A 26,871-nucleotide genomic window follows, 5' to 3' on the forward strand; every position below is an offset into this window, starting at 1 on the left:
ACACACACACTGAGTTCGACCAGTGCTGTGGCGTTTTAGAAATGGATTTTCTTCTGAACTGTCACTTTTGCATCTGTTGAATTATGTTTCCTTCAAATCTGGATTTGCTTTACTTTTGTGAAAACAAGGCAGCATCACGAGTTCTACAGATGAAGGAATAAATAGAGAAAAGAATTAAATGTTCTTTTCCTTGTTTCAACCTTTCGAATGTTATCGACCAACAAGGAAGCAGCAAATGTTGAAGAGAGGAAGAAGTTTGATATGAGATGGAAAATCTAAATGTTATTAGGGGGACGCTATTTCACGAATAGTCGCAGTATTTTCAGAGAAAACTACCAGAAAAGTTGGAGGAATAAACTAGATTCCAAAATATAACTGTAAAATTAAAAAAAATAATAATTTTAAGATCAAAAACTGTAATAATAATAATAATAATAATAATTAAAAAAAAGTCAGTTTCAAGTCATAACATTTCATAAATGTTTTCTGACATGACTTTATTCTGAAAATCTCCCCTGACCGTGGGACCTCAATGCTGTTTGTAATCATTTTCATGTTCAGTTAAATTTAAATGGTCACCTTCTGACATCTCTATCGGTTTTTTTTGTGAGTGTCTATTTTAGCCTCCGTATGATACGTATATATTTATTCTTTTCTCTGGACTGTAAGAATCGTGGGCTGGCTTGGTGGACTGGACAGATGGTTTTCAGCCACACTCGGAGGACCTGGAGGGAGAAACAGAGCGTGGCGGCTGCCCCCCTTTTCTCCCCCGTCCCTCCCATAGACTCTCCTTCTTCCACTGTTTCTCTGATTTCTGCTTATATCCTCTTCCTCGTCACATGACGCACTCCTCTTCTTACTTTGGTTTTGTTGTTCTTCCTGTTCCTCTTAAACCTCCTCATCTTTTCTTACCTTCTTTATTTTTTTGGTATTTTCACTTTTACCACCTAAATACTACTTATTTTGCAGTGGATGCTCCATTTCTGTAATTTCCACAGTTGGTGCGGTAATAAAATCTGATTAAAAACATAAAATCAGTCCAAAAAAAAAGGTGAATGAATCAACCTTATTTTTGAATTTGTGACTCAAACAAACTTTGCAACCTGCAGTTTTCTTCTCGCTGAAAGTTTTATGACACTGTAAGGAAAATAAAAACTTTTTGTGAAATATGGATTTCCATTTCAATGTAGTTATTTCCATATTTCACAAATTCAAATAAAAACTAAGTTCAGTCGGTGACTCACGCAGGATTTCAGCACCATCTCCAGGCAAACATTTTTTTACCCGCTCGCTTCCGACGTCCTTGCTGAGTCTGAATTTTAGATAATATTCTCCTTCGGGAAATTGTAAAATACATATTTCTTTTCTTCTATTTTGTATCTTAAAACTTCCATAGCTCCTTCTCTATTTTCAGACAGAAAGGAACAAACAAAGCCAAAATAAAACCAGGTGGCAGATTAACAGGAAAACAACGTGAAAATTGAGGAGTAGAAATAAAAAAGACGCAAATTTTATGCAAAGCATAAAAAAATACATGAAAGATACAGATGAAGTTGGAAGGTGCATCTATGAGCTGAAAATATACAAGTTGTTGAGACATTTTCTTGTGTACACGTGTCCAGCTGTCTGAAGTGAAGCCTGCGAGTCAGTTCAAGGAGTCAACCTGAGTCGGCAGCTGTGGGCTCTGTGAGGAGGAAGTCATTATCATCGCTCCCCTCTCCCCGCTGTGAGAAGCTTGTGGGAAGTGATGAGGTAAGAGCCTCCATGCCAGATATTATCAACTGAAGAGGGGGTTGTGTCATACTGCAAAAAGTTTCTAGGTTATTTTGGTCTATTTTGGTCTTTTTACACTGAATATTTCTTCTGTTTTATTACAACATGGGTTTTTGTTTATGTTTTCTGTTGTGATATGACTGTAGTTAAGAAAAATCCTGGAAAAAAATAACGTTAGTTGGTCCTAAATATAAGAAAAACTGAAATATTCATCAATCAGCAGGCTTCAAATTATAATTATTATAGTGAATTTTCCATTTAGTTAGAACAGATGAGATCTGTCTCTGGGTAAGCATCATTACAAAAAAGGCTAAACGAGCATTTGATATTTACTGGGAACTATTTAACACATACGCCTTCAACATTTTAAAAACGGTTTAACAAAGCTGATGAGGAGAACATCTTGAGCTTCATCTTTGAGAGATGAGAACCGTTTGTTTTTTTCTCTGCACGTCCAACATCAAACTCACTTCATCTGGTGACTAATGAATGTCTCAAGTGTTGATCTGTGGCTCGATTGTACGCAGCTGTGGTAGACTGATGATCTGCTACTTTTACCTGTAAAGTTTGTACTGCAACTCATTTTTGTTAATTTTTTGAAGGAACTTTTTGATGTCTGTAGTCGTCTTTGCACGTTTCTGCTATTTGTACCGTCGCATCTCATTTTACAGCAAAACACAGGCATGTTTTCTTCCAGTTGCTTAATGACAGTTGACAGTTTCAGGTGCATAATTTCCACTTTCTGGGGTCTGTAATGTGTTACTATCAGGTAGAAACAAGATGAAAAATTAACATGTTTTGAACACTTCATGAAGGAAATTCTTGAAACAAGACGTTTGAAACAACTGGTACGGCTCACCAAGAGACCAATTCAACACCAACAGATTTTATGAGTGAGCAAACCAAACAAACCAAGCGGCTCACCTGTGTTGTAGTGTTTGGTGCAGTAGCGCAGGTCCTTCTCCTCTTTGAGTATGAACTGAGGTAGCGTCAGGCCGTCGGCCACTTGCACGGCTCCCTTCTCGTCCCACTCGAATATGAGGTCGTTCATGGTGTAGCCGACTGCGGGAGGGAGACGTCAATAAACTCCATTAGTCTCAATCTTCGGTCGCTCAAATCAGACGTCACCTCTGAGTGTAATCCGGCTACTTTGCACTTTTTAATGGAATTGCTGGAAACGATTTAGGTCAAAGCTTCCTTATCAGATTTGGGATAAGCAAGCTTTTACTTTTTTAGTCTGAACTGTTTCCTTTAAAGGAAACACCATCTCATCAGTTAAATATTTGATGACACAATGACGCTTTTCACTTTCTCGTTTCTTTCTTTTTTTTTTATGCCTGAAAAATCTGAGCTGATGCCAAACATGAGCCGGAGTGAACGATCCATTGTTCTTACTTTGATTTGGGATCGCTGACCCTTCTTCGCTCTTTGAACTTCAGCTCCCGTTTCTCTTGATTCCTCTCACGTCTCTTCGGAGAATGAAAAGGCCAAAGACTAATCTATACCATATCGTTCACCCTGCCAGCTGCTGTGACTGATCGACTGATACACCCCGACTCTCTCTCTCTCTCTCTCTCTCTCTCTCTGTGTGCGTGTGCGCATGTGCGGGTGTGTGTGTGTGTGTGTGTGTAATTACTCACAGCTCTCCAGCTGCATGATGCAGGTCTGGACGTCCATAGGGAAGTTCTTCAGATCCATGGGACAGGCCAGGATCAGTGTTATTCTGCAAAAACACACACACACACACACACACACACACACACACACACACACACACACACACACACACACACACACACACACACACACACACACACACACACACACACACAACACACACACGTAGCATCACTTAGACTAAGAGGATTATCCCGAGCTTTATCAGTGTTTCTCAACCAGCCGGTGTCAGACCACCTCGCCGAACAGCGACGCATCCGAAACGTCTGAAACTGATAAAAATTCTGGGATTTCCGCTTCTTGGGAGACGATTTTTAATCCACTTCCCAAGCACTATTACTTTCTCGACAGACAGATTGATCAGTGAAACAGTAGATTCAATAATCAATTACTGGCCTTTTTACACAAACACTTGAATTTATGCTCACATTAAAACCAGTGCAGATAATAAAATGGCTTTTATTGATAAATAAAATTCAAAAAGATTTGAGGCTTTAGTCAAACCAATTAAATGATAAAAACTTCAGAGATTAAAAGTATTATTAGGATGAAACATTTGTTTGTATGAAGACCTGATGTGATTAAAATAGATTTGGATGGATTAGCGCTGGAACAATCAGATGATTATCTGATGACAATTTAATCATTTAAGCAATTTGTGAAGCACAAATGAGAAACAGCTGGTTGAAATCTCTCCGACTGAGTGTTTGTTGCTGTTTTCCTGTTCGATAAGACCTTTAAAGGGAAGATTGATTGAATAAATTGAACTGACATGGAGTTAAATTGCGATCCGTTGGTTTTTGGACATTAGCTCGAATAAAACAAACAATTTGAAGAGGGAAACCGTGGTTACTGTTTTCAGACATTTTCTTTAGACATTTATACGCAAAACAATTGAAGGACAAAACCATCCAAACATCAGAAGTCTGATGGATCCTATTGTTGCGCCATAGAGCTTCATTTTTATCCATGAAATAACAATAGCAGTGTCATGTTAGAGGTTTCACTTCAAACCTCAGCTCTTCTTCTCTGCTGGAGGACATGCGTGTGTGCAGTAACACGGGACTGAGTCTAGTTTTATTCAGGCCAATCCGTGAATCTCTGAAAATTAAAACGTTTGGGGAGATGGTGACACCAAAATTAATTACTGCTGTCAAATGGTGGGAATTTTTCTCTGCAAAAGTAAACTTTTCCCACATATTAATGGAAAAAACATTTTTTATAACTGATAAGATGCATGACTGAAATTAAAGACTCTATTCCACCCATTACACCCCAATATTAGCTATTATAAAATGAGTGGTTTATTTAAAATTGGGGACACTGTAGAATACATAATCATGTATATTTTCAAATATAACTGAACCCATTAGAAATGAAACCAATGATTATTTTATTAAAAATCAATCTACTTTTTTTTTTTTTTATAGCTAGGTCAACAAATTGTGGAGTCAGCAAATTGGCAGAAATTACACAAAATATGTTCGACTGACTTTTCGGTGCTTATTTGTGTATTTTTCACCCAAAGATAGTTGTCCTTCCCAATTATTGTGTTATCGATAATATTTAATTTAGCCAATCAATTTGCCACTAATGCACTCAGAAAACCATGCAGCAACACAAGACCATGAAAATTAAAATAAAGATACATTTCCAAAACAATATCTCCAAAATCTGAGAAAACAGGTCCATTTAGTGGAAGTTCTGGAGCTTTCAGTGGCGCTACATGACCTTAAAACTTCCCAGCTGTCATTGAATTAAACTGTAAACTTCAGCTATCATTACTTAAGTGGATCCTTAAAAGGTACTAAATGGACTTTGTGGTGAGATTTTTTTACTCAGAGATCAAAAATGAACTTTAACCTTCATATCAACAAATATTCTTGATTGTGCATCCTTAATATATGCTTTTAATTCCCATAATGCACTAATTGCTATGCTGCAATACATTTGCAAGAGATTGTGGTAATCAGGTAATTAATAAATGCAATAAATCTCCACCGTCCTCATAAATGTTATGTGTTAATTTCACCAAGGGACCGTAATAAAAAAAACTAAAACAACAACCTCTCCAGCTCCAGTTAAGTATCTGCAGAGTGCGAGCTGTCAGCAGGCTGTCGTGATGTGAGGAAGGCGAATTCACCGCTCACACTCAGTCCTTCTGTTCTGCTCTAACAGGAAACCCGCTGCTACAACACACACGTCCAGTCGGCCCGATGTACCAGATAAACTCTGCCGCGTCTGCACATTGTTACAAATCCCTGACAGGATGCTGAATATGTATTACAAACACATGATGTAGCCTCCACAGATGTCTCACTTTCTCAGAAAGAAGTTCAGCTCTGTTTTGTTTTTTCTGCATCGTGACACCTAAATGCCAAATGCTGACGGAGCTATACCTTTTTGTTTGTTCCATGAGAGCTTAACAGGAAGTTGGACCTCCAACCCCCCACTGAGTTTTTTTTTCCCCCTTTTTATTGAACTACGAGAGGAATTACTTGAGGAATACTCTTTTTTTTTTTTTTTTTTTAGCATTACTATTGCTAGACAGTCGGAAGTCTGGTAAAATGTTTGATACAGAGCTCACACATGGGAAACCTCTGGTAAAGTTAGTTTGATTTTATATCTAAATATAGTCACTCCCAAAAATAAAATCACAACACTTATTTTGAAACAAATAACAAACAATATTATTACAAATTATATACATAAACTGAACTTAATCCATTTTCATTTTGGTTGTAGCTTTAAAACAAAAGAAGTATTTAAATGATTGATTTTCGTATCTTATTTTGTTTTGTGAATTGTATGTTTAGGTCTTTGTGCTTGTTGAAGAGAGATCGCAGTGATACAATATACCACTTGTTTTTAGCTTGCAAAATTTACATTTACATTTATTAATTTGGCCCACGCAAGTATGCAGGGTTCAGTTTTGAGTTGATAGAAAGTTGACAGATAGGAGCTAGTTTACATCAGCATGGCAGCGATGAAATAAAACGTGTGAGGATCATTCAACTGAAGGAAGAAGCGTATTTAAAGAAGAGTAAAGAACCGAGCACAGATCCTTGCAGTACTCCAGTGGAAGGAAAGTGATGCTTGGACTCTTCTCTTGTAACGTCGCATGATTGTTCTGTGAGGTAAAAGCAGAATAGTGTTGGACTGGATTGGATCGGGTGGACAGGGGGATTAAGTGGTTTCCTGAGAAGTCGAGCAAGATGAGAACTGATGACTGAGAATCCCTTCACGTTGATCGAAGGGTTTCTATTACGGACAGCCGTGGAGTGACTGCTCTCGACTTGTTTTGATCACATTTTGAAAGATTGAAGTCTGGCACCACAGACTGAAAAAACCCTGTCTGAGAAAGGTAGTAGTGAAACAAGCCTCTAGTTTTGGAATTGAGATTGGGTTTTTTCCTGAATGGGTTAAACGCTGTAGGAAAGCCATAAACGCATTAGTGATGTGCTTAATCGCAGGTATGATTGAGGGTAAAATGCCTTTGAAATTTGGAGTTATCGTCCTCTGAAATGCAGTAAAAGACACACTTTTAATCGCAGGAGATTGGATGTGAATCGACCACCAATGGTCGTGACCTTCTTGGTGAAGAAGGATGCAAAGTCATCCTGTGAAAGAGAAGTGGCTGGTTGAGGAGACAGGAGGGTACGAAGCCATTTGAAGGTGGGAAAAAAGTGAAATTTTTGCAGACGTTAAGCTGGAGGAAAATCGGTGGACAGAAGAATCAATGAGGTCTGTAAGATCTCCGGATTTATTTTCCTCTCAGCATCTCTGATATTGCAGTCGGCTGGGATGGGAAAAGCCTGGAGTGAAACCAAGTGTATCAGTGGCATCGTTTACTCTTTGAAAAGAGAACGGGTTGGTAGGCTGGAAATGAACGGGCACAAGGTTGCGTAGATTGCGTCAAAAAGAGACAATGGGAAGTTCAGGGAGGGACACGGTGAAGTATCAGCTGGTGCGATCCCTGTGTTTAAGGTTTGGTCAGATTTAGGCAAAAAACGACTTGGTTAAGGTTAGAAAAAGAGTAAAAAATAAACCAATGATTCCTGTTGGTCGGAAAAACGGTCTCAAATTCACATGTTGACGCGTCGCTCCACCGTTGCCTCCATAAAGTGGCTTGATAGATGAGATACGGCCTTTTTTTGCAATATGTCCTATTTATTTATCTCGAAATATGAGACGGATTTTACATAAGTTGAATAACCATAAATGTTCTCTTTGATAAAGCACCCCACATGCACAAATAGGACTGCATATCAGTTGAGAGCGAACCGTGTGCTCGTGTTTGAAGTGCGAGCAGTAGATTGCACAACATGGAAATCTGGTTCAACCAATCTTGGAAAGTTCGCTTTCATCTCGGAGGAGAAGCGACCGTCGGTCATGACTTCTTCATCGTTCCGCTCCACTGTTGAGCGATAAACATAGAAAAAAACAGAGTAAACAACATTTACAACACCCCCCTCCCCTCCCCTCCCCACACACACACACACACTCGGGATGGTTTAATATCCTGAGCCGTCTCGTCTCCTGTGAGATCAAGCTGATCAACGGAGGATTCGTCCTGATGTTGTCAAGTTAAAAAAAAAATGATGCGGTGGAGGAGGGAGCGCGAGGTTCATCTCTTTTTCCGCCAATATTTATAAAAGGCCAATCTCACTCCTCCTCCTGCTGGACATGAAGGTGAAAACCGAGGTTGATAACGGATCGGACTCGCTGCTGGAATACTAACAGCCCGAGTAGATTACCATGGCTGCTGCTGCTGCGGCGTTTTTTCATTCGCCCCTGAGCAGACGCAATAAAAGTGAGGAGGAGGAGGAGGAGGAGGAAGAGGAGAAAGAGGAGGAGGAGGCACCAGTGGGCTAAAAGGTTTGTCGGCTGAAGGAGGCTATAACTCTTGAGAGCCTTGAATGGGATGTCTCGGAGATACAAAGTGAGGAAGCAGAGTGCGGGAGGAAATAAAAGCCTCCAACTTTGACGCAATAAGAGAACTCTGAAGTAGAGGACGAATGTCTCTGGAACGCAATAAACAGGAAATCGTAGCAGGAGACAGTCACTCTTGATCTTCTATCGCAGTTTTATATCCGATTGTTTCGGTATAACCTCCAAATCTATAAACCCTCTCCTTCATCTCCTGCTAGGAACTTTCTTCTTTTTATCACTGTTCTCTAAACTATCGCGGTCCGGAGCGACGGGCCTTCTTCTGGCACAGCTGGTTGTTTTGTAATTATACTTTGGCACTTTAAATAAATCTTGAATGGATAAAAAGAGGAAACAAAAGAGTATTGAAAACGTTTGGAAAATACAGCTTCCTTTTTTAAATGATTTTCTGTACACGGCATCAACGGAAACCAAAGAATCAGCAGTTTAAATCGAGTCCGTTTCACGTTCTTGATCATTTTTGGAGCCTTTCAGCAGCCGTAGCTTCATATTTGCAATAAAAATGCAAAAAAAATGTGCCATAAGTTTGTTTTGGGACTTTCTTCTCTGAGTAATTTTGGCCAAAACTTGGAACCAACTCGATTATCAAGCAGGAATTTTCCAATTTAAATTCTTTAGCTTCTAAATTAATTTAACTCCAAATCGCAGAAGATCTGAATGTTAAATTAAAACTTTGCCTGTGTGGCTCAAAATATAAAATAAGGCACCAACACAGCATTCAGAGCTGAATTTTTAAAAGCTCCTACAACTAAGTAAATTAAAACTAGCTTGTGCAAAAGTCCTTGTTTGCATAAACTTGACAAATCAGATGAAATTAAAGCTTTAAGGTGAATCTGTGCTGCAGTAACCAGTTTAATGGTCTGAATATAAAACATCACACCTCCTCCACTCACCGTATGCTGTAGAGCACGTTGCCGTTTTTAGAGATGCGTAGCAGCTTGTTGTCTGTGGTGACCTCGTGAAAGTTGGCGCCCTTCTCGTTGGCGAAGAACAAGTCAGGTTTCCAGATGGAGTCCAACATAGAGGGGTCGAGGTCCAGCGAGTCGTCGGGGTACTCGCTGTAGGCCAGCCGGGGGTCGTTCCACTGCTGCCTCAGGAAGATGTTCACTCTGTAGTCCTGCGAGGAGACGGGAAGGGACGGAGGACATGGAAGCGTTAGAGAGACGGGAAGTGACGGCAAGAAAGCAAAGTGGGAGATGAAAAGGACGATTTTTTTTTTCTCATCCATACATCCATAACTATGCCTGAAAAGATAATGCTCATTCGTTTCCCGATTGGCGTTGTCACGGGTTACCATACTGGGACGCCCCAGTAATGTCCGGATACAGAACTTTGATTAGTTTTAAAGCACCGAATGAATTGCTTCTTTAATATTTAGCATCCAAACATGTAGTGCTCTACTTGGATGGCTCGCTGACAAATTAGCCAGTTTCAACTCCAGTAACTCTTGAATGACTGTTTCCCATCTTCCGAAACAAATGTCTAAAATGTCGTGAGACGTTTTGGCCTTTATGTCATCTGTCAATTGTAACCGCAGAAAAAAAACAAGTGGGTTACACTCTCCCCCTCTAAACTGCATGAAAACCAAAGATTTGTACCGTAATTTTTATTTTCCTAAAATGGATTTGATAAAATTGGTATAGAGAGAAAGGTGTGTCCTTATCTTGTGACCTACAACCAACTCTGTATTACCATACAAAAGCAGGTACAAAGGGAATGGGGGTGATGGTCTACTGTTTGTCCCACTGTATAAAAGCTGCCCTACGGAGGAGGGAAGGCCCTTCTTTGCTGGACACCTCTCTTTGAGGGTGCATGTATGTGTTCCTTCTTGCAAGAATAAATGTCCGATGTGTTTGATTTTGAACCGAGCCTCTTGAGTAATTTTTCCAACAGTCAGCGAGCAATGTGGGGAAATATGCATCAGAAATCTGCTGAAAGGTCGTTTCACAAATATTTAGTTGGCAGTCAGAGAAGAAAATGTCAATCGACACAACTAATATCAGCATTTCTGGACTCTTGACTTCCAGAAATATGTTTTCAAAGATCGAGGCTTCAGTGTCAGTTTTTTTGGCGTCCGACCTTAAGAATCAAAAGAAGAAGAGTTTGTTGTATTTCTTTGAACCTTCGCCAGTCAGACACAATTATATTTATCAGACGAGAAGAAACAAAGATAACTATTTCTCCGCCCTCATCTTTTAGCTCGTATTTTGCTTCGACTATCACTGCTGCTCTGTCCTCCTCCGGAGACGAGGCAGGTTTGAGAGAGAAAAATTGATTCGGCAGAGAAATTAAATAACAACATAACAGCCAAAGTTATGAGGCGTAAATCATTGGAAGTACTGAAACAGAAGGATGTAAAACGTATCTTGAGGGAGATGTTCCCTTTAAAAAAAAAAAAAAAAAGAGAGAAAGAAATAGAAAAGTGAGAGAAGTGGGAATGGAAATGAAAAAAAAAGAAAAGAAAAGGGCTCGTCAAGGGTCATTGCACTGCTGACTCAAGATGCTGTAACTCCATACGGAGGAGTGGATGGACAGATACCGGCAGATGTAGCAACAGAGTGATGGACAGGATTTCACGGTCGGATGAGCAGGTGGTTATGGGTCTTCATCCATATGTCATTTTCTCCTTTATGGGAACGTAACAGATTTTACTGATCATGGTCGAGTTGTAGCCTCGAGGAATATCGGAGCTGTTTTTCCTCAGAGTGGTTCCCTCACATCCTCCTCAGTCAACTCAGCTATGAGACTCTTTATGTTTTGACTGATAAAAAGATTTTGAAATTTTGCAGTTCATTTTACACAACGGCAAGAAGGGGAGTAAAGCCGCATTAAAAAAATAAACAAATAAAAAGTTAGTTGCCAGAAATAGAGTCAGATACAGTAGAGACAGGCAGATGGATGCGGAGAGCTGCTGAAGGTCATTGGGCTGCTGCTCCCCCTTCTGTCGTACACGGGGAGATGGAGAGATAAAGTGGGAGACTCAAAGAATGAACAAAGGATGGAATAATGTTTCAAAGGCAAAGGCTTGTAAGGCTGGATGTGTACATGAGACACCAATTAATAGGAAAGCATAAAAAGAGTGTGGCTGTGGTTTGTTTTTGCTGTTTATTTTGAAAAAAGGACAAAAATCCAAATGTCAGATTTACGAAACTTGTGAAAATTGTTATTACATTTGATTGAAGTCTTTGGTCAATTTGGTAATGAGTCATTTTACTGCCCGCTGAAGGTCTTTGTTGATTGAACATTGATAATGTGCATTATTTCGAAGGACAGTCTGCAGTAATTATCTCCACATTTTCTCTTCTACGTCTTGAAATTGGTTTGTCTACATTTTACCATATAAAATGTCTCTCAAAGAAGACATTATTTCACCATCTTGTGACGGTATTTTCCAAAACTCCAGCTGAGTTGTGGCCTGAACTGACAATAAGATTTTTAAGATTTGTATCTTAGCGTCCTCCCTCCTCCTCCTCTCTCACAGCTCTGGTGTACGTGCAGTCCGATCGATGCAGGTAAAAGATATGAAACCGCCATCGTGCACCGCTTCCACCACCCGTTCTCCGTTCCCTGTTTCACAGTCACAGCTGGAGTCTCTTCATTTGGCGGCTGGGTGGCATTTTGCTCGGCCCCTCCGTCTCCCTAATTGTCAATTATTCCCAGACGGTGGAGCTCGGCCACTTCGGCCAGGCTGCAGCCATCATTAAGCCGCATGGTCTTGCAGAAAGGCATCGCAGGGCCGAGGCGCGGCCATGCCAGCAGTCCCAGCGGGTGGCATTTAAAGGAGCAATCAGGCACGGTGCTGTGTGTGTGTGTGTGTGTGTGTGTGTGTGTGTGTGTGTGTGTGTGTGTGTGTGTGTGTGTGTGTGTGTGTGTGTCACATGGCAATCAGCCTCAGCGAGACCCCCCTCCTCCGTTTATCACTGTTTATTACTCTGAGTATCTCACATAAAACAAATGAGCTTGACCTTTTCTGCTCTGGAATATGATGAAGAACCTGAAATGGCGCCCGAGAATGAGAAGTGTCTGTCGATGCGGAGCAGCGGTGCCAGCTTATTGCCGGCATCATCAGTCAGCCGCTCGGAAAAGGGCAGAAGTTGAGCAGAAATGTGCTTGATGGAGTTATTCCAAACAAAGATAATTATGCGGTCAGGCAGCACAAACATGCCGGTTTTCACGGGGAGAATTAAGACGAGAAAGCTTTCAGAAATCTGTTTTTAGATGAACCTCAACCCTGGACAGTCTCTTCATGCCACCGAGGTATTGGTAACGTGCTCAGCTCCATGTTGGTGTATGTAGTTGGTGTATGTAGTCGGATTAAAGTGGTCAAAATACCAATTTGTTATCTATAATTTCTTCTGACCCCGGGATCTTCTTGGCCTCAACATATGAATGAAAAAAAAAGAGATTGCGGATGTCATATGGCCATTAAAATCTCAGCATCGTGGGTCAGAGGCTCGTCGTGGCTGCAGATGGATGTACGTTGAGCAGGAAATGAACGGCACAGTACTCCAGGATTTAAAAAAATCCTTTAGATGCACCAGTGATTAATTTCAGGGGGTTTTGATTTTAGGAATCGGTCCTCCATCTGAGGACGTGACATCAGGCCACCAGACTGTTAAGTGCCTCCCTGAAATTACCGTCCTCCGTCGTCATGCTGCTATGAAACCATTAGCAGAGGAGCCGCTGTACTTACACAATACAACACTCATTTCAGCATTAAACTCAGGCAGTAAACCACGCATGAAAGACTGCAATCTTCTTCTTCTTCCTCCAACAACAACAACAGCAACTTCTTGTAATAACTAGAGAAACAGCAGCGGCAGCCATATTCTAATTCCACGCCTGTCATAACATCCTGCCGGCTCCCTGGATGGCGCTCAGGTAGGAGGAGGAGGAGGAGGAGGAGGAAGAGGAGGAGGATGGGAGGTTACGGAGGCTCACACATTATGGTCGCACATCTGCTCCGCTCAGGAAGATGCTGTTTGCACTGTGCGGCCTTAAAAAAAAATAAAAAAAATAAAAAGCCACACCGCAGCCAGCAGCACGGGGGAGGGGGGAGGAGGGGTGTCAAGTCAATTTACAAAAAGGATCCGGGAAGCAAATATCTCTCCATGAGAGGTTTGACCGTTCCAGATCCGCTGAGCCAATTAAACCTGGACTGTCACGGCTTTTTTTTAAATTATTTTTTTTAGGCAAAAAAACCTGTTTCTGAAAATTTAATTACAAACTACAAACTTCTTCGATTGGCAAGAAATGTTTGTTTGACACGAGAACGAATCAGAAACTGGAAAATGATCTTTTCTTGTTGGAAAGAAAAGTCGGAAGCAAAGAAAGGTGTTTTGCAGCAATTATACATTTAAAATCAATCTATTTTTCTTTCTTGATGCAATATTTAAATCTAATGTTAAGACTTTGTAAAACTCCCATATGAAAGGCATTCAGGAGGAAACTGGACAGTTATTAATTGAAATTAATTCAGTAATCTGAAGCTATTTTTTTCATTATGATCAGGGAAATAGAACCAGATTATAATAATGTTATTACTACATTAATCTGTTTCAGGAAGCACTTTAAGATTAGTGAGCCTTTTTGAATATATTGGTTTGTAAAGTTTTTAATAATGATAATATTGTATTATCAGGCAAGTGTGTGTGTGTGTGTGTGTGTGTGTGTGTGTGTGTGTGTGTGTGTGTGTGTGTGTGTGTGTGTGTGTGTGTGTGTGTGTGTGTGTGTGTGTGTTACAGAGAGAGGGAGTGAGGTTAGTGCGAGTACATGCGTGTTCTCACAAGGAGGAGAGGAAGTGAAGGAGAGGGATGAGGAGAGATGGAGTTGGAGTCTGTGTCTGTGTGTGTGTGTGTGTGTGTGTGTGTGTGTGTGTGTGTGTGTGTGTGTGTGTGTGTGTGTGTGTGTGTGTGTGTGTGTCAGAGAGAGAGAGAGCGAGAGAGAGAGAGAGAAACCTCTGTAAGAGTGAGCGAGCAAGCGAGCGGGAAGAGAGCTGAAACAGGAATAAAGCCGTGTACCGCCGGGACTTGAACAAGCACTGCGCCATTCTACCGACTCCATCTATCACCGCGCTCCGGCCCCGGCAGCTCTGTGTGTGTGTGTGTGTGTGTGTGTGTGTGTGTGTGTGTGTGTGTGTGTGTGTGTGTGTGTGTGTGTGTGTGTGTGTGTGTGTGTGTGTGTGTGTGTGTGTGTGCGCGAGGACCAAGTTGGGTTTAACACCTTTAAAAGTGAGGGCGTTTCTTTTGGAAGGTGAGGAGAAGCTGGCCGGGTTTCACTTTGACTCAGTTTCAGGGTTTAGTTGTGATGATTAAGGCATCGTGAAGGCACTTCTTTACAAATATAGAAGTACAACTGTGTGTGTGTGTGTGTGTGTGTGTGTGTGTGTGTGTGTGTGTGTGTGTGTGTGTGTGTGTGTGTGTGTGTGTGTGTGTGTGTGTGTGTGTGTGTGTGTGTGTGTGTGTGTGTGTGTGTGTAAGGATATTGGAGTCGCAGCTCACAGCCATAGCGACACACTGCACCAAGATCTCATCCTCCAGCTTCCCGCTCGCTCTGGTTTTGTTTTCACCTCTACAGCATTGAAAAAAAAAAAAAAGATTTTCTGCTTTGATAAAAGCTGATAAATCCAATTATTTCCGTTCTCTGTTTGTGCCTCTAATCCACCCTGTGAGAGATTACAGAGCGACAACACTGACTGTGGTCCTCGGTGGGTGGACTGAGTCCTCCCAGAAGTTAAACGCCATTCACGCCGTCGGTCCGTCTGACTGGAGGTCAACGGCTCCGATCACACACGAGCTTTAAAAACTCCTATTTATTCCACGTAGTGTACTCTTCCAGAGTTATTTGTACTACAATCATTCCCTCTAAGATATTCAGGCAAGAAAAAGGAGACTTGAAATCAGGATAAACCTCAACGGAGGAGGAATTTCCTTTCCAGGAAAGACAGATACACGATTCTTTGCAGGATATCGTGCAGAAAATATAACTTTAAATATGTTTTTATAGACACTCTGTCACAAATGGTGCAATCGATTTATATTCAGATTTTGTCTTTAAATGCACAAACACAACTTATTTTGTTAAAGAGAAAAGAAACAGAGGAACCGTGAAGGAGAGAAGGATCGAACCTCTATCTGTTCTCTGTGATCTTCTGTGAATTCACAATAAAATCATTTACATATTTGATTGTTTCTGATGTCAGACGATAGAAGGAGTCGGCGCTGCTTAGCAACCAACCGAGGAGCAAAAGAAAAACAACAACCTCGTAATATTTACCATCACAACTTTGTCAGAAAAAAATGAAGCGCTGCAAATTTTGTCTATCGATATTGTGAGCAGCTGTTTTTAAGTTGCCAACAAACATCTGTATCCAGCTGCATTTCTACGAGAAGCTGCTGAAAGCCAACAAGGACTCAGGCTGAAAGTTTCCTTCTCTTACATCTCGTCTTCCCCTTGGTACTAATTTCACTTCCTGTTCTTTCCTTTGGCCCCTTTCCTCCTTCCTTCCTTCCTTCCTTCCGTCCTCCCTCCCTCCTCTGCCTCAGTCCTCGGCTGATCGATTTTTGCTTCTGCATGACGAGGATCTGTGGAGGCCAGCAGTTTCAATGCAGCAGTGTGTGTGTGTGTGTGTGTGTGTGTGTGTGTGTGTGTGTGTGTGTGTGTGTGTGTGTGTGTGTGTGTGTGTGTGTGTGTGTGTGTGTGTGTGTGTGTGGTGTTGTGCGCTATAGGAGCTTCACATTGGGATGCTGCGCTTTATAGGACTGCCTTTGTTTCTGACCCATCTCTGCCTCACCGACTTCCTTTCCTCCTTTATTTCCTCCCTCCTTTTATGAGTCCCCTGGTTTTCTCACCTCTTTCCTTATTTTTATATTTTCTCTCAATGATTTTTCTGCCAGGTTAAACCTCCAGTGCCAAACTTTATTATTTAATTTTTTTTTTAGCCAACTAAAGTCACGAACTTATAACATGGGCTCCACTTTAGCCTCCTCGGTTGCAACGTTAGCGGCTCTAAAATGATGGATAAATGGTGGATGTGCAAATAAAAGGCATCACAGAATTAAATTGGTTTTGGTTCGATTACAGTTGGAAAGTCTGTAAGAGCCGTGTCATTTAATTATTTTTGTCCCTAATTGTTAGCATGTTGCTAATTGGACGGTTTACCTGACTCTGGCCACCAGGGGTCTCTGGTGTGCTCTGTCTCACCAGACAGTTTATAAACTCTGAATGCTGTTAAATGCAGTGATCGTGTTAATTAGCTCTGTCATTTTGTCAAAAACATGAATCTAACAGATGTTCATTTATGTGTAAAAGTCTCACATTATAGCTTTAAAGGCCGACGGCGGTCTATTTATCTCCAAAAGTCCAAAACCAACAATGTTCGTCTCCTCCAGACGTTTCTGACTTCCGTCCTGTTTCCGTGGCTCAAACTGAACCTCCGGCTTTTTCACACCGAACACGTAACTCAACAAAATGTGTTTGTCGATTAGTGTGTGTGTGTGTGTGTGTGTGTGTGTGTGTGTGTGTGTGTGTGTGTGTGTGTGTGTGTGTGTGTGTGTGTGTGTGTGTGTGTGTTCATGTTAATGAAGGAACTTGTCATGAAGTTCAACAGTGTGGGTCACTGATGTGGTTTTGGACTGACGACCCTACACTCAGCTGAGATAGGCTCCACCCCTATTTTTGGAATATAAAACATCCAACCTTCACCTTTTAAAGCCTTGAAATCCAGTTTTCCTTGTCAGCTTCTTCCCTTAAGACTCGTGGAGCTTTGAAAACACGACTATCAGCCAAATTGAGAGGAGACTGGTTATTTTGTCTTGTTTGAAGAACCGGGAGAATCTAGTGACCGATGAATTCGGGGTTCTTATTGAATCCAGTCAGTCAAAAAAGCCCATAAAAATACTGATTCCTGTTATTTACACGTATTTAAAGATATTTAGTCTGTAAAAATGACAAATTGCCTGTAATTTCTGTGTCTCCCTCCTGTCATTGTTGAAAGCCGACCGACTGCTGCTGAGGACGTGACCTCGGCGTCCTCCGCGGCGCTCGAGGCTCTGCAGAAGGTTCCTGCAGCTGACGTGCTCGCTGCTTTTTGGTGGCTGAGCAAAATAATTCATGTCTTTTTTTTTTTGTTGAAAGTTAAGAGTCCCGTGTTTAGCAACATTCGTGTGTGTCTGATTTCAAACACACACACACACACACACACACACACACACACACACACACACACACACACACACACACACACACACACACACTGAGGTTCAGTCATATTAACACTAATGAGTTTTCTGTGGAATGAATGAGCGTAAATTTCCTCTTCATCACTCGCAAACAGGCGCGCTGCCGCCGCGTTGTTATGCAAATGTACGCGGCGGTGATGCGCTCTTTCAAATGAAGTGTTGCAAATGGGAGTGTGAGGGGAGGGGGGAGGGGAGGGAGGAGGGGGGGGGGAGCTCAATGAGGCGGGCAAATTTCTAAAACACTCAGAAGGGGCACAAAGCTTTTAATTATTTATTTTTTTAAAGGGAAATAAAAATGAAACTTTTTCAGATGCGCTGAATATCAGCGCGGCCGGCCGGAGTCCCAATTAATTGCATTTTTTGTGCGTTTTTTTTTTTTCAAGGCAAAAGAAAATTAGCCGAGCCAAAACAGAGCCGCAACGAGATGTGACAGTTTCCATTAGTGGGCTAATCATCCAAATCCACACACACACACACACACACACACACACACACACACACACACACACACACACACACACACACACACACACACACACACACACACACACACAGTGCCAAATATATAATATCACAGAACTGCACACTGACACGTGATTCTGGGTAATTAAACTTACCATTGTTGTTTCAGCGATGGACCCAAAACTGTTGATAAAAATGTTGCAGGTTACGTTTACAGGCGGACCTGCGGAGGAAAGACAAGAGAGGACAAAGAGAGGACAAAGAGAGGACAGAGAGAGGACAGAGAGAGGACAGGAGATGTTAGAGTGGAAAATATTTACACAAATAAAACGCATCAAGACACGAACAGTAGAGAAATCCTGAAGAGTAAAGAAGTCGGCATTAATTCACTTAGAGCTCAACACTGTGGCTTCAACGCCACAGGCGACTTTAATATTAAATTAGACTTTTAATCCATTTTTAATATAAAAATAATGATAACCGCAGCCTGAAGATTTATATTCAGGAGAAAAAAACAAACGTATATTTTCGTCCACCTTTTCCCACAACGGTTCGACCGTTTTTTCCCTGAATGGTGAAAAAGCAGTTAATGAGAAAAAACAGGAGAAATCGCTGAATAAAATGAAGAGATGTGATCGATTCAGGGGTTTTATTGGAAACTCTCCATTCTGCTAGGAGATCCAGGTTCCTTAAAAAGACTGGAAACGGGTTTAAAACTCATTTATTTAACTCGTCACTCAAATATACGCGTCAGAAACTGCTTCTGTTTTATTTTTTACACGTATAGATTTTTACTTTTGTACGTATGCGAGTTTCTTCGTGTGGGACAAACGAAGTCTGAGCTGAACTGAGGTGTGTGAGTGTGTGTGTGTGTGTGTGTGTGTGTGTGTGTGTGTGTGTGTGTGTGTGTGTGTGTGTGTGTGTGTGTGTGTGTGTGTGTGTGTGTGTGTGTGTGAGGCAGATTAAAGCTGAAGCGAGCTGATGACAGACTGCAGGAAGTAAACAAAGTGAAAGAAGCTGTCTGGTCCTGTGAAGGTGGCTTCAAACACGGCGCCGAACAAACGCTCGGCAACTTAAATACTTTAAGAGCGTCCGACTGCCTGACGACAGCAGGAAGTTTGTCCTCTGAGTCGCCCGAGAGCGAGCGAGGAGGAGGAGGAGGAGGAGAAGGAGGAGGAGGAGGAATAAACGTGTAAACATCTCATTACGACTTGAGAAAACGACAAACGAGCGAATCGATTTCACGTCCCCTCCGAGACTCGTAAAGCTCCGCCGGTCAAACTATCAATGAAAGCCACAGTGTCATTCCAGACGGAAAAATTAAAATGTCATAATGAGCAGGACGGCCCCGCCCTCGCTCTCGCCTCCGAGACCAAGATCGACGTTCAAGGTCGCGTTCAGACGAGCGAGTCGAGGTGAGAGCCGACGGAGATCGGGCCTCTCCGCCGCCGCTCCGTTGATCCGATGATGTCACCGGCTCGTACGAACACAAACGATCGCTCGACGTGATCCCGTCTTTAAGAGTCTTCCTTTATGTCGACGCTAAAGGAATTCAGCCTTTCAGGAAACACTGATTCACTTTGAGAAGGAATACCGCTCGCATTCATGGAGCAGTTAGCCTAGCTTAGCATAAAGACTGGAAACGGGGGGGAAGAGCTAGCCTAGCTCCTGAACAACAACATTTAACAGTTTATTCCTACTTCCATTGTAGCGCTGGTTGGAGGAAATAACTTCACACCTTAAACAAATACCGGCCCAAAGATTTAAACACCTTTTAAAGCTGCGTTTTGCTGTTGTAATTAAGATATTTAAGGGCTGAAATCCCGAACTACAAATCTTCACGTGAAGATTTGCAACAAAAGCAACTTCAAGTTTGAACATCTTTTTTTTAAATTATTATTATTATTATTGTTGCTCAGTTGTCAGAGTCTTTGCAGCCGTCTCCAACCGTTTATGTCTTTTGAAGGTTTTCCCCTCTGACCTTGAACAGAAACACTCAGCGAGTGTTGTTTTGGCCTCTGGTGGCACTTTTCAACACTTTTCAACACTTTTCAACACTTTTCAACACTTTTCAACACTTTTCAACACTTTTCAACACGTTTGTGCACGTTGAATATTCAAAGTGGGAACCTCAGTAGAAGTCCAACAAAGAAAGCGATCGTAGAGGGATTCTCATAAATGACCATTTCATGAAGTCTTTGTAAAGACTGGATAACAACGTGTTATTATGTACATCGCAATGTACATCATTATTACACTGTTAAAAACTCCTGCTTGACCACAACAGCTGCGTTGTAGCAGTCTGCTCCCACAATGCAACAGTCTGCTCCCACAATGCAACACTTTTCACGTACCGAAAGTATTAAAATCTGCAGACAGAGCGTTTTTTTTTTCTCTGCCTTTTGTCTGTGACATAATTACTACACTAAATGCCTCTAAATTTCAGATACATTTTTTTTGTAATCTGATTACTGTAATCCGATTATATTTAATCCATTTCTCATCAGAGTGTAGAACTACGGTTCTGTGTGGGATTACAAAATGTAATTTTTAATAAGTCAAAAGGCTGTATCACAGTCTGATAACACACACACACACTCTCACACAAACACACACACACTCATACACAAACACGCACACACAACGTGGAGTTTTGTATTTAATGTACCCGGCTAAACTCAATGTCTAATTCCGCTCGCCGGCGGCTAGCTGGGAATGAAGGAAGGGGTCTGGATTATTTTGATGGCCAATTACTCTCCCTGTCACAGTCTGAGGACCGCTGGAGGCCACGAGGGAGGAATATCATCTGAGAGTCATTCACACGCACACACACACACACACACACACACACACACACACACACACACACACACACACACACACACACACACACACACACACACACACACACACACAGAGAAACACATAACTGTAGTTAAGCCACAGAGTAGAATCACAGGGTTGAAGATGGACGGTTAGGAGGGGAGAGGAAAAAAAAAAAAAATCATTAAAGAGTGCCTGAGGCGGTCGTTCCTTACGTGACTTACATGTACGGCATCTAATTAGAACAAACAATAGATTACTCAGAGAGGAAACAAACGAAACAAAGATGGAAAGAAAAAAAAAACTAAACAAACTTTAAACGGACGTTAAATCAACCAGGTTTGTTTCCAGCGCAGCGACGCGGCTCGAATGCTGCAGCTGATGGAGGAGAGCGAAGATGGGTTTGGGCTTAGACATCAGTCCAGCTTTTAATTTGTTCGTTTTTTATTTTTATTTAATTTAAGCAGAATGACACAAAACTGATGAATTTTGGAAGATCTTAGTAACGAAACTACTTTTCCTGGAACCGACGGGAAAAAAGTGTTGACACGGTGTGTCTTCTGGAGGGTGTTTGATTGTCAGTATTGTTTGTCTTTAGCATTTTATTTGATTTAATTCCACATCTCTGGTTTCGTGGCCGCTGTTTTGACACCGTTTCCAATGTTTCACTTTTATCCAGTGTTTTCTGTTTTCTTTTGTAATTTTAACGTGTCCTTGCCACTTCTGTTAACCTCACTTCCTGCACTTGTGTTTCCCCCCCCACCATGGTTAGTTTCAGCTGTCCCTCATTGTCCTCCTCTCGCCAGTGTATTTTTAAGTCTGTGTTCCTCTCTCTTGCTGTCAGTACGTTGTTTCAGTTCTTGGTTAGTGACTACGATCTCGCCTGTTTCTTGGGTCACCTAAAAACCTTTTATTCCAGCTACTTTCAGTTTTTTTTTAAATTTTAGTTTAGTTCAGATGAAATCTCATGTCATGCATTTCGATCCTCTCTCACCTGGTTGCTGTACATAACTTTAAAGCACATTGAGTTTGACGTACCGCACAAATAAAATCGTGTTTCTTTGCATATAAAGAAAACGCGCCACTTGTGTGCACAGAAACCTGTTGTATTTTCAAGTATAGGCTTAATTCAAGCACGGGGTTAAACTAAGTGCTATTTTTTTTTAGCTCTAAAAACAAACACAGTGTAAATTTGTCTCTTTTTCTACCAAAAAATAGGAGAGTAATAAACTCTTCCTTTGGCCCTAGAAGAGTCTGAGCAAACAAACTGGAAGTAAAAGCCTCTTTAAGGTAAATGGACTCCCGGTAAATAATCGCTCCTGCCGGACCGCCTGACTGTATCTGTGATGTACGAAGGCTCGACGAACCCCGGTGAGTACGAGACGATACGTCGGAGTGCATCAGAGGGTTTATCCGTAAACCGGCTGGTTTTACATTATCACTGTTTTCTCCCGCCGCGGCTTCTCGAGCCTAACGCAAGTCCTCTGACACATTTCCTCCGCATCCTGGCTTTGTTTAAAATCCCTCCTTCAAAGTCCTCTCGCTCCGTGGTGGGGGAGGAGGAGGGAGGAGGAGGAGGGGGGGGGTGTATCATCATTTGTCTTTTCTTGACGTCCCTCATAGCGCGTGACCCGAACCCAGAAGAGGAGGAGGAGGAGAAGCTAAATCTCCTCTCTCTGCTCCTCTCCCTGTTTTTTTTCCCACCACGGTAGTTTGTTTAATAACTGTCCGGTGAAGGAGAGGAAGAGGAGGAAGATGAGAAGGAGGAGGAGGAGAGTTTTCTTTATAGCTTTCCAATAAAAGACAGGAGACGGAAGAAGAGGAAGCAGCAGCAGCTCATTAGGTGTCGCGGAGGACAGGCTGCCACTGAGTCACCGTATCCGAGCTGCCCACGCTCACTCACATGTCCACAGACAACACGCCTGCACTTCTGCACCGGTGCCGACCCTCCGTTACACAACCCCCCTCCTCCTCCTCTCCTCCTCCTCCTCCTCCTCCTCCTCCTCCTCCTCCTCCTCCTCCTCCTCTCCCCCCGGCCTTGTACGTGAAACCAAGACTTCTCAATGAAACCTTTTTTTTTTTTTTTCATTCTGAATCTCATTGAGGGTTTTCTGACATTTATATTTAGGTTGTTTTTCGGCGTAGTTGACGTACGTTACATCATTTACGATTCGACGTTTCCTGCTGCTCCTCTAAAGCTTTCTGTCCTTCCGCTGCACATTTACTGTTTACAGACTCTAAAACAGCAGCTAAAATATCACCCAATGTTAATAGTAATTTTTAAAACAATATGGTCTTGATTTCAGATAAAAGTTGATAAAAGATAAGAGACCAGACTTCTTTTGTTTGGTGGGGAGCAGTTGATTTTGCCGAGTTGACAACAGTAACAGCTGTAGGCAACCTGGTGATTCATTTTAATTGTTTATTAGTCGGAAACTTCACATTTTAATCTCACACCTGCTTCGACCGTACGGTAAAGTCGTCTCCTGCTGCCTTTCTTGTTTTGTTTTTTTCTAATTTGCACAGCCCTCAAACTTAGCTATCAGATCAATACGTTCTCCATGTTTTTCAAAACACAATTCACACACGACATACAATTTCGACTTAAATGGTACTCCAACCTGGCAACCCACAGCCCCATTTCTAACTGCGACGAAGGCTGTGATTTGAGTGAGAAAGATGTTTTGTCACTTCTAACTTTTTCTGTGTAACTTATCGAGTGCACTTTTAGCGACCGTCCTTTGAAAGTATTTGGCAGCGCCGCATCGGATGAATTAGCTCGCCAAATTAGCAAAATGCCAGAGCAGGACGACGTTCCACCTAAAAATCCCAAAGTATCTGTTAAAAAGTTGGACTGAACAGTTTTTAATTTGCATATGCTCATCAACCCCCTTTCCTCTCTCGCAGCTGAACAATCCTCTTTTATTTTGAAACCTACAATGATGGCAGGTACGGCTGAATGCATCCATTTTGATTTTGGCTTGTGGACGCATGCTTTCATTCAGTTAGCTGTAATTGGAGGTAAAACTATTTCCTCTGTGATACCTCGTCCAAAAACTGCCTCATAAAGAGCCAATTTTGTTTTGAAATGCAGCTTTTTTTGGGGATTGACATTTTATGTGAAAAAGATCATTTTTCTTTGACCTAAACTTCATTCTAACCTAAACTCTACAACTATTATTAGGTTTCAGGGGTCGGTCCTCAAAAAGATAGCACAACCGTAAAAGCACACACACACACACACACACACACACACACACACACACACACACACACACACACACACACACACACACACACACACACACACACACACACACAAAGAGCAAACATATATACAATGTGTGCAGATGAGTATACACTCGATAAACAAAACACGCCAATTTACATGGAAACCCAGTCGATTACAAATATACACTGAATGAAAAGACACGTGAACAATGACACACACACACACACACACACACACACACACACACACACACACACACACACACACACACACACACACACAAATACACACGCGGAACTGCAAATACATACGAAGGTGCATCGATGTGCGAAACACAAACACACACAACACTCATTAACATGCAGCTTTGCACGCACACATCCGATCTCCTCGCCTCGTTGCTTCTTCACCTTTTGCATCTGATAACGTTTAATCACGTCACACGTTTGTCCCTGCCGGCCACCGTACGTCAGATCAACACACAGAAGTGTTCGACGCCTGGATGGCTCCGTATTAAAATGTTAAAGAGCCGTAAGATTAAACGGTTCACGTTACTAAATCATTTATAAATCAAATTAGAAGCTTTGCTTTTAAGCTCATAAAACTCCCTGAATTATTAAAATAGTTCTGATTTCATTTCCTGAAGCTGCGCTGGAAACGACGACAGCTCCTTTTTTTCAAGTGGAAAACATGAATTATTTTGTCTGCTCTTTGAATGTGAGGTAAACTTCCTCATCTACTAGTCACACACACACACACACACACACACACACACACACACACACACACACACACACACACACACACACACACACACACACACACACACACACACAGAGGAGGCCAATCAAGGCAAAATAAATCCCCCTCTTCTTCGGCTGAACTCCACTTTCATTAAAACCAAGTGACGACAGCAATAAAGCAGGATGAAACAAACGGCCCGGCCCGGCCCGGCCCGGCCCGCCTCGCCTCTCAGCACTTCTGCTAAACAGCCCCTCGGCTCTCAGCCTCTGTGGATGATTCCCCTGTTTGTGCCACATAAAACACAAAAAGGCTTTAGAAACAATTTGTTCAAGTGTGCGCTGTGAAAATACTCCGTAGACTCTCGACGCATTTTCGTCTGGAAAATCAAATTTCTGATGGATTCACAAGCTTCTGTTTTACGGAAGGTTTTCTATTTTTAAAAATCCCGCTGCCGCTCTGAAAAGTCTCAGGCTGCAAAAAACCGCAGAAATACTAGAAATAATGAGGATTTATTGTAGGAATATTAAATAAATAAAGCTTGATTTAGGCAGCTGCAGTCACAAAGAGGTACGCTGTCAAACCTGTCGTCTTTGAATCGGACCTTCGGGTTTATTTCGATTTGTTTCGAACCAAAATAAGATCATAGTCTGGACCTGAGGACCGAAATCTGGTTCAACCAAAAGAGGTGTCTCGGAGTGGAAAACTCAACCGTGGTTTGGTTTTTCTGGATGTTTCAGACTTCTGGACCAATTACAGGAAGTTGAAGGGAGGCAGAGACAAAGTGTGGAGGCGAACTGTAATTTGGTGCCAGAAAGAAATAAAAAATCAACTAGAAACTAGACTTAAGTTCTGCATTTGAATTTTGTACCGTTGGTTTTAACGCCATAATAATAGTAATAATAGTAATAATAATAGTAAAGAGGCAAACGGACTCCTCTACAAACCAATCAAATGAGTAGAAGAAGTAGGTATGTCGAGTTCCTTAATATAACAAATATATGCAGTTGGACTCTTGGTCCAGACTTTATGGTGCAAAAATGTCCTGAAAGACATTTTCACAGATTCCTAAATAATAACATGTAAGAGTGCGTACCGTCTGCTGTTTATCTTTAACTTTACTGAAGGTTTTCTTTGATATATTTCACCGACGGGGATCCAGAAATGTTCAGCACCTCGTGAAGCTGCTGGCATTAATTAAAACTATATCAAATATATATATATATATCTATATATTTATATATAGATATATATATAACAAAACCACTTTGGTGGAAAGCGGTGGCAGAGTGCTCACTGATTGGTCAAAATGAACCCGAGCTCTACGTCTAGTAGGCTTGAAACAACTGCGAAGAGTAGTTCCTTCTTCCCTCCTTCCCAGCTGCTCTTGAACGCACCGTTCGATAATCGGCCCCACTTCCACAGGAACCACTGTTGACACAAACGTTATGCAGTCATGACTTTGGGAGGTGTTTTGGATCGAGGCATCCGCCGCTCAGCAGGTCAAGTCATCTCCACCGAAACGACATATGTTAGGACGATATATAGCAGGTGCACGGAGGCCGCAGGGAAGCGCGTCGCCGAGGGTGGTGGTGAATCTGCAGGCCAACGAACGGCCCAGCTGATCACTGCAGCCACGGTGGGCTTTCAGATTATGGCTTGTTTAGTCGAGAGAAAACAGATGAACTCGTACAAACATCCTCACAGAACTGGGAACGCAAAGAAATCCTCACAGACCAGAGAAAAACAACGTATTTAGTCATGTAGGAATTGGATTTGTGGCATAATTGAATACTCCGTTACTACCTTCTGTTGTCCGCCTCATTCTGGAGTCACGCTTCTGCCAAAAAAACAACACATTTTATCCGCTTGAATACACAACAACAAAAAGCTGAAAAATATGCCTCGTTTCTTATTTTGGTTATCGATTGAATCCTCGGCGCCCCGGAGGAGACGTCGGAGCACGAGCTCGTC

General features: G+C 41.9%; 1 protein-coding gene across 3 annotated transcripts in view; it reads right to left on the bottom strand.

The window, feature by feature from the left end:
• Positions 1-26,871, bottom strand: part of glra1 (glycine receptor, alpha 1) — a 98,333-nt gene that overhangs the window by 26,874 nt on the left and 44,588 nt on the right. For all 3 annotated transcript variants that reach the window (XM_069710080.1, XM_069710079.1, XM_069710078.1), the window contains 4 exons: positions 18,257-18,324; positions 9,294-9,517; positions 3,414-3,496; positions 2,698-2,835 (listed from right to left, as the gene is read on the bottom strand). In XM_069710080.1, the coding sequence (XP_069566181.1) occupies positions 2,698-2,835; positions 3,414-3,496; positions 9,294-9,517; positions 18,257-18,324 (513 nt within the window). The remainder of the gene's footprint in view (positions 1-2,697; positions 2,836-3,413; positions 3,497-9,293; positions 9,518-18,256; positions 18,325-26,871) is intronic.

Source organism: Brachyistius frenatus, unplaced genomic scaffold, assembly GCF_029030835.1.
Source record: "Brachyistius frenatus isolate BFR_SWC_R1_liver_20210118 unplaced genomic scaffold, ASM2903083v1 Contig_89, whole genome shotgun sequence".
In the NCBI taxonomy this organism is placed as follows: Eukaryota; Metazoa; Chordata; class Actinopteri; family Embiotocidae; genus Brachyistius; species Brachyistius frenatus.